General features: G+C 40.8%; 1 protein-coding gene across 1 annotated transcript; it reads left to right on the top strand.

Annotated features, from left to right (window-relative positions):
• The first annotated feature begins 714 nt into the window (after nt 1-714).
• LOC128861907 (uncharacterized) lies at nt 715-5,471 on the top strand. The gene is made up of 3 exons (XM_054100285.1): nt 715-3,087; nt 3,171-4,558; nt 4,604-5,471. Exons 1-3 carry the CDS (start codon nt 715-717, stop codon nt 5,469-5,471), a joined length of 4,629 nt encoding a protein of 1,542 aa, XP_053956260.1.
• Nucleotides 5,472-8,527: the final 3,056 nt, after the last annotated feature.

Here is an 8,527-nt window from a genome sequence, read left to right as displayed (position 1 = left end):
TTGTGTCCAACAAGCAAATAGCATTTGTGTTTACATGATTTGACAATCGTTCAATGTATCTTGTTGAGTTCAATTTAATATTAGTTAAAATACTTTAATGTTTTTCAACTTTTGTTATTTGTTATAATTTTCTGTGAATTAAGTAGGTTTTGTTTGTAAAGAAATGTGTATAAATACGGAACATTTTGTAAAATAAAGGTGAGAAAAAATTGTAATTTTGAATCAGAAGCAACATATTTTAAATTGGGAATTTTTGCCGCAATATCATCGCTACAATAACCAACAGGAATTTGTGCTCATCGTTAGTGAGGTCCTTCGTTCCGGATATTTCATCGCTTCAATCAACTTGGTCCTATCGCAACATCAAGAATTAAGGATTCTCCCTGCAAACGAATTTATAGCCGCCTTCAAAGATTCTTCCCGCATCAATTTCTTCCTGCAACATTATTGGTTCTTCCCGCAACAGTTTTGTAGCTGCATACAGGATTCTCCCCGCAACATTTTTGGTCCTTCGAGCCGGATATAGTCACTCCGCTTGCCTTTTGCATGTACGCATTCGCTTGTGTACATACATACGCGTAGCAAAAGGCGCAACGAATATTAAGAAAATTATTTTTGTGCATTAAATCGTGTGTACGTTTGTGCAGCCGTTCCTGCATTTAACATCGCGAAAATTCTAAAAAACCCGTCGTTTGCTTTTCTGTCATATTAAAAATGTCGAATTCTATTAAAACGCGCGATTCCGCTCTCAATGCCATTAAACGGTATATGGCAAAAAGTATTGATGAGGCATTCACTATGGATGCAGAGAATATTGCAAGCTACCTTCAGTTATTGAGTGAACAGTGGGTTCGTTTTAACGTTGCTCAAGACGCTGTAGAAATTACGTGTGGTGCCGATGTTATTGAAATTGAAGAAAATGTGCGTGTCCAAGCCGAAACTTGGTACTCTACAGCTTCAGCTAACTTTAGCCGCGTGAAAAATTGTCGTACTAATTCGCAAGATAGCTCCACAAAGGCATCTGTGTCCACGGTTATACGTTTACCGAAAATGGAGTTGCCCACATTCTCCGGTGACTCTACAGAATGGATTGGTTTTTTCGACGCGTTTTCTTCGTTAGTTGATAATAACTCTGCTTTATCAGATGGACAAAAGTTGCACTATCTCCGAAGCTGCTTGAAAGGTGACGCGTTGAAAATTATCAGTGGTTTTAAAATATGTGACGCAAATTACGTTGAAGCTTGGGGTCTATTAACATCGCGGTATAAGGTTATTCGTGTAATTGTGGAATCTCACCTTCGCGCGTTGGCTGAAATTAAAAGGGCTACGCATGACAATGCTGACGCAATCAAAGGTGTAATTGATGCGTTCCAACAGCATATTCGCGAGCTTAAAGCGTTGGGTCGTCCGATTGAGTTTTGGGATGATTGGTTGGTACATGAGGTCGTCAGTAAGTTGGCATTCGAAACGCGTAAGCAGTGGGAGTTATCGCTCGTTAGTGATGATCCTCCATCTTTTGAGCAACTAATAACATTTTTAGAGATAAGATGCCGATCGTTATCGATGTTTTCGTCGTCAACAACATCAGTACCAATTAAGGTTAAAACTGCATCAGCAAGCAAGTCGACAAATGTGTTCCACACGGTATCAAAACAAAGTAACGTGTGTGCATATTGTAGTGGACCTCATAAAATTTACAGTTGTGAAAAATTTCGTGAATTGGACTTGTCTACAAAATCACAGTTCGTGAAGCAAGGTCGCATATGCTTCAACTGCTTAAGTTTAGGTCACTATAAAGACCGTTGTAATAGTGCTTCCACTTGCCGCATGTGTAAACAACGTCATCACACTCTGTTGCACGGTGCTTTGCAGTCAACGACCGTTACCGCAGTGAACAATTACGCGACGCATTCGTTATGCGCTGCTGACGCCACATCAAAGGTAAGCGCAAAAGCTTTTGAACTTCCAGCAAGCGTCGACGTTCCACGCGTTTCTTCATGCTTGAACTCGAGCTCCAATCCACCCATAGCTGTAGAAAGAGTTGTGCTGTTATCCACCGCATTAGTGAAGGTACGCGACTGTTCTGGTAATTGGCAGCCCGCACGTGCACTTTTCGATTCTGGATCACATGCTTCCTTTGTAACCGAAGCGTGTGTGCAACGCTTAGGCCTGCCGCGATCAACATCTGAAGTTAACATTACTGGAATTGGGTCAGCGCAAGGAGGACGAGCTAGAGGTGAAGTATCACTTTCTCTTTCTTCTTTCTCTACAAATCAATGCTTTACTGTCAAAACGTTAATTCTGTCTAAAATTACAAGCGACTTGCCAACACAGACTATAGCTACTTCATCGTGGCCACATATCCGAGGTTTGTTTTTAGCCGATCCCCATTTTATGAAGCCTGGACGGGTCGATATATTGATTGGAATGGACGTTATGGATCAACTGATCTGTACAGAACTTCGTAAGGGTCCATCTGGAGCTCCTATGGCTCAACTGACGGTCTTTGGGTGGACTCTGTTTGGAAGCGTGAATGGATCTGAGTCTGATATGCCACGCTTACAGTCGTTACATTGCGATGTTCATTTGGATCGAGCATTGAACAAGTTATGGGAGTTAGAGGAAGCTCCGCAAAAAACGTATCTTACGCATGAGGAGCGTTACTGTGAAGACCATTTTGAAACAACGCATCGAAGGGAACCTAACGGACGGTTTGTCGTCGAATTGCCGCTGAAGCCCGATGTAGCTCTGGGAGAGTCGCGAAACTTTGCTATCCGGAATTTGTTACGACTTGAAAGAAGACTCGCTTGTGACTCCGATCTTCGTTTACGCTACAATGAATTCATGAATGAACTTATTGACATGAAACATATGCAGGTCACGTCAGAGACTATGAATCCAACCTATTATATGCCTCATCATCCTGTTTTAAAGGAAAGTAGTACCACGACCAAATTGAGGGTTGTATTTAACGCGTCCGCAAAATCAACTTCCGGAAATTCGCTGAATGACGCATTATTTATAGGACCTCAATTGCAGGAAGATTTATACTCCATCTTACTTCGCTTTAGAACACACCGCTATGCTGTAAAAGCAGATGTCGCCAAAATGTATCGTCAAATCTGTGTATCCTTAAAACACGCCGATTTGCAACGCATCGTATGGCGTAGCCACCCATCCCTGCCTATCCAAGATTTTCGCATGGTTCGCGTAACGTACGGAGTGGCAGCTGCGTCTCATCTAGCTGTCCGATCACTTCAACAGACGGAGATTCGTCGAATGGTTGTGCTAGGGCTGTTAGTGTTATTCTCAAGGATTTTTACATGGATGATCTACTTACTGGTGCATCTAGTAAAGAAGAACTTCGATTGTTGCAGCAAAATATTTCCGAAATATTGAGGGAAGGGGGGTTTGAACTTCGTAAGTGGGCATCGAACTGCGCTGAACTAATCGCAAGCATTTCCAATGCATCTACGAACATATCACATTATATTGTCGACGATAAGGATGTTCACGCTTTAGGTCTTATCTGGAACACAGAAGGAGACTACCTCACGTTTACTATTAACTTGAGGGAACCGCCAGTTAAGTTGACCAAGCGTATGTTTCTATCAGATGCAAGTACGCTCTTCGATCCTCTGGGCCTACTTGCTCCCGCTACTATAAATTCAAAAATTTGGTTTCAAGACATATGGCGCACTAAGGTAGGTTGGGATGATATCATTCCTGAGTCTATCGCAACGAAGTGGTTGGAGCATCGCATAGAGCTCAAGCAATTGGCACATTTGAAGGTGAACCGTTGGTTTGGTACTGAAGTAGCTGGGTCATTTACGCAATTGCACGTATTCGCAGACGCGTCCGAGCGCGCTTACGCCGCCGTCTTGTATGCACGAACAACACAAAGCGACGGTAGCATTACAGTGTCATTAATTTCGTCGAAAACCAAAGTAGCTCCACTTAAGCCGACAACGTTGCCACGTCTTGAATTATGCGCCGCTCATCTTGCTGCTAAACTAGTGCGAAGCGTGCTGCATTGCTGGTCTGAAATCCGTTATCCGCTTTTCGCTTGGACTGATTCTACTATAACATTGGCATGGTTACAAGCTCACCCCAGCAGATGGGTGACATTTATAGCCAACCGCGTAGCTGATATTCAAGAAGTTTTGCCTCCCGAATGTTGGAACCACGTTCGTTCTGAACAGAATCCTGCAGATTGTGCTTCAAGAGGTATAACTCCCTCCGAATTATTACGTCATCAATTGTGGTGGGCTGGTCCTATTTTCCTGAAAAGCACTGAACAATTATGGAAGCAGAAAAAATCTAAAGAGCACACTACAGAGCTGGGCATACGAAATAGTATTCGTGCCCATGTGACTAATTCTACAGATTATTGGTCCGTGATGACAAAATACTCATCGTATTCTAAGCTGCGTCGAGTTATTTCCTACGTTTTACGCTTTTTGACTAACATTCGGGCTAACAGACGGCTTAATGTTATAAAGCGTTTTGGTACACCGAGTTGCCAAGAGTTATTTGAAGCTGAACTTCGCCTAATAAGGTATACGCAACGGTTTTATTTTTCTAATGAAATTTCTCTTTGCAGCGCTAAAAGACCAATCCCACTTCGCAGTAGTCTTTTGCGTCTGCAGCCCTTTCTGGATGAGACTTGTGTTCTACGTGTTGGAGGAAGAATAAAAAATGATGAAGTCGCTCCAGATGTTAAGCATCCCATTATCTTGCCTAAGAATTGTCCGCTTGCTAAGTTAATAATCTGCGAAATACACAAGGTCACTTTGCACGCTGGGCCCCGCATTATGCAAACTGTCTTGCAACGTCGTTATTGGGTTATCGGCGCTCGTAGCTTGATCCGTAATATATACCATAAGTGCGTGAAATGCACTTATTTGAACCGCAATCTTACCACACAAGTCATGGGTGATCTACCTGAAGTTCCACTATCATACGAAGAGTTCAACACACTTTTGACTGAAATAGAAGCTTGCGTAAACTCTCGCCCCCTCTGTGACAACTCTGAAGCTGCAGGTGACTTAGAAGTTTTAACTCCCGGACATTTCATAGTCGGTGAACCGCTTAAGTCAATACCGGAACCTGAGGGTCAAGGGTTTCGTGGAAATCTTCGACAGCGATGGCAAGCAATTTCTGCCATGAGACAACATTTCTGGCGTCGTTGGAGAGACGAGTACCTCGTGAGCTTACAACGTCGCACTAAATGGTTTCGTTCTTCACGCAACATTGAAGAAGGGGATGTGGTTGCTGTATTCAACGAGCCTAATCCTCCGACGAAGTGGACGATTGCACGAGTGATCAAATGCCATCATGGTACCGATGGACGCGTAAGAGTAGTTACGTTGAAAACACCGCATGGCGAATTGGTTCGCCCTATAGTCAAACTTTGCCTTTTGCCAACGAAAGGAGATTTATTTCATGAAGAAACCAATAACTTATCGTAAATGTTTTTCAAGGCTTTTCATTTTCTTTTTAATATTTTATTTTGAACTTATTCAGATAGTTCAAGGGCGGCGGTATGTTGAGTTCAATTTAATATTAGTTAAAATACTTTAATGTTTTTCAACTTTTGTTATTTGTTATAATTTTCTGTGAATTAAGTAGGTTTTGTTTGTAAAGAAATGTGTATAAATACGGAACATTTTGTAAAATAAAGGTGAGAAAAAATTGTAATTTTGAATCAGAAGCAACATATTTTAAATTGGGAATTTTTGCCGCAATATCATCGCTACAATAACCAACAGGAATTTGTGCTCATCGTTAGTGAGGTCCTTCGTTCCGGATATTTCATCGCTTCAATCAACTTGGTCCTATCGCAACATCAAGAATTAAGGATTCTCCCTGCAAACGAATTTATAGCCGCCTTCAAAGATTCTTCCCGCATCAATTTCTTCCTGCAACATTATTGGTTCTTCCCGCAACAGTTTTGTAGCTGCATACAGGATTCTCCCCGCAACATATCTGTTAGAATATACTGAGATTTCTCTCTTAACAAATGGAATACCTAGATCCATGTGTATGGCTTCGTTTGTGATAAACCAAGGTGCACTAACAAGAGTTCGTAAGGTCTATGACTGGTAGCGTTGCAAAATCTCCACATTGGACTTACTAGCAGTTCCCCAAAGCTGTATACCGTAGGTCCATATAGGCTTCAATATAGCTTTATACAATCTAACCTTGTTTTCTAGACTAAGTTGAGATTTGCCACCAAGTAGCCAGTACATTCTTTTGGTTTTATTTTTAAGCTGTTGAGGCTTAGCTTTAATATGATTTTTCCATGTGAGGCGTCGATCAAGATGCATTCCCAAGTACTTGACTGTGTCGCTAGTAGGAATTTGATGACCATTTAAATTCACTGGAGGACATTGTTCTCTTCTTAGTGTAAATGTTACATGAATAGACTTTTCATGATTAATATTAATTTTCCATTTATTGAGCCAAGTTTCCAAAGTGTGTAATTGATTTTGTAGCATGAAGGCTGTATCATCAGCAAAAGTCACCACGTCTTCCTTTTCTGTTGTCGGCATGTCGTAAGTAAATATCGTATACAAGACTGGGCCTAAAACGCTACCCTGAAGCACACCTGCGTTGATACTATATATTTCAGATGACGCATCTTGGTGCTTTACATAAAAGTGCCTGTTGCTTAGATAAGATTTAAGCACTAAGTAAAAATGTGCTGGTAAAAGTTTTTTAATTTTTCGGGAATGATATTTTGATCCTCAATTACAGGCAATATACTTTTCAGAAATATTATTTCGAATATCTTCGAGAATGGAGGACTTGACGTTATTTTCAGGTTATTTTAGTTTTGGGACCATTACTACGACAGCACACTTCCACTGTGTGGGGTAATGATTTACATTCAAGATACCATTATATATTTGTGTGAGTAACTTTATAGCATTTTGTGGTAAAGCCTTCATAACTCTACTATCAATACAGTCATATCCAGAACTTTTACAGTTATTAAGTCGGGAAACTTCTTCAGTAACTTCGTCATATGATATTTGTGTGATCGGGAGGTCCATTTGGCACAGAGATTCGATGAAGTTTAGAGTATCTGTATTGTTATTATTCCTATTCGAAGTATTAGGCTGAAAAGTCAGATAGAGGTGTTTGGCAAAAGCCTCTGCTTTTGTTTCATCACTCCTATACCATAATCCATCAAGATTTTTAATGGCAACAGTACCTTTCATCGGCCGTTTTAGGTACTTAGTAGCTCTCCAAAGTTTGTGCTCATCATATTTTGTGGGTTCCAATTGTTTCAAAAATGAATTAAAAGACTGGTTTTTTAAGTCAGCTAGCTTCAAATTTAGTTCTTTTGTTGCTTTATTTAGAGCCGTTTTATTGTTTGGATATCTATTTTCCTGCCAGATTTTTCTTAGCCTTCTCTTGGTATTTATGAGCATTATTACATCAGCAGGGACGTGTATTTGATCGTTGGGAGGTGATTGCTCATTCGAACTTGACATATAGGCGGCCTCGTGAAGAAGGTTTGTTAATGATTCAACTGCTGCATCTATATCGGCGCCTGTATATATCGGCACATTTAAGTTAATATGATTTTCGATCCAGTTTTGAAAGGATTTGAGGTCAGTTTTTGTGTAGGACCTTGTACTTTTTGGACGTATGGTGGACAAAAGTTAGCATTAAAGGTGAGCCTGCCGACTATGCCAGTGCTACATTGCTCACCACCGATCCGATTACCCTATCGCTTTGTAGATAATTAACAAAGCCCTCCTTTTGAACCCTCATTAGGCAACCATTAGTTTTAAAACCCACTTCCTTGTAACTTATTTTAGGTTTACGACCTGAAAATTAATTAGTTAAGTACTTTGCCTGTGGCAAAGGATGTGTGGTCCTGTAGTTTGCGCAATGTATTTTGATATGATTCCTTTCAGTACTACCCCTCACACCCAAAGTTCTTTTAATAGGGCTAATAAGAAAAGCTGCTGGTTTATTATAATTTGTTGCCAGCGTTTATTGTAGATAATCCGTCCGGTTGCGGATACAGCAAACTCACGTAAATCGGTCTGATCTTCATTGTGGGTTAGTTCTAGAAAAATTTAGAGATCACAAGTTGGCCTGCTATATTTTTGATTTTCAATACGAAACAATGCCTAGTGGGTCTCTTCGACCCTCTTGGGCGTGTACACTACAACTCACAACAATGTTCACATACCCGTATGCGGTCAACGCAGGCCAGGTTCCATGCAAACAAACGAGTACACACAAACAAGAGCATAATTTCCAAACTAGTAAAGCTGTCAAATTTGACCGATACCAGCAACAACAGCTCTAAAAAAGCCAGCACTAACAACAAGAAACCATAAATAATAATAGTGGCATTAATGGAAAGCAACAACAACAGAAACAGCAGCATCGCCTGCTTTTGAGCAACAACTCGCTTTGAACTAGTCCACGCATGGGAATGGAGGCTATTAACAATTGATGTTTTTGCTGTTGTTGGCATCTTCAGCAACAACAGTTGCGGCGG

The sequence above is a fragment of the Anastrepha ludens genome, chromosome 4 (assembly GCF_028408465.1).
Source record: "Anastrepha ludens isolate Willacy chromosome 4, idAnaLude1.1, whole genome shotgun sequence".
In the NCBI taxonomy this organism is placed as follows: domain Eukaryota; kingdom Metazoa; phylum Arthropoda; class Insecta; order Diptera; family Tephritidae; genus Anastrepha; species Anastrepha ludens.
The sequence above is the reverse complement of the archived record's forward strand: the minus strand, read 5'-3'. Positions and strand labels throughout refer to the sequence as shown.

What these genes read in the sequence shown, in the direction of transcription:
- LOC128861907 (XM_054100285.1), top strand. Translation starts at nt 715, where the DNA reads ATGTCGAATTCTATTAAAACGCGCGATTCCGCTCTCAATGCCATTAAA. An exon ending in TTAGAACACACCGCTATGCT is followed by an intron (nt 3,088 to 3,170) that starts GTAAAAGCAGAT and finishes CGTATGGCGTAG; the next exon opens with CCACCCATCCCTGCCTATCC. An exon ending in GCTGAACTTCGCCTAATAAG is followed by an intron (nt 4,559 to 4,603) that starts GTATACGCAACG and finishes TTCTCTTTGCAG; the next exon opens with CGCTAAAAGACCAATCCCAC.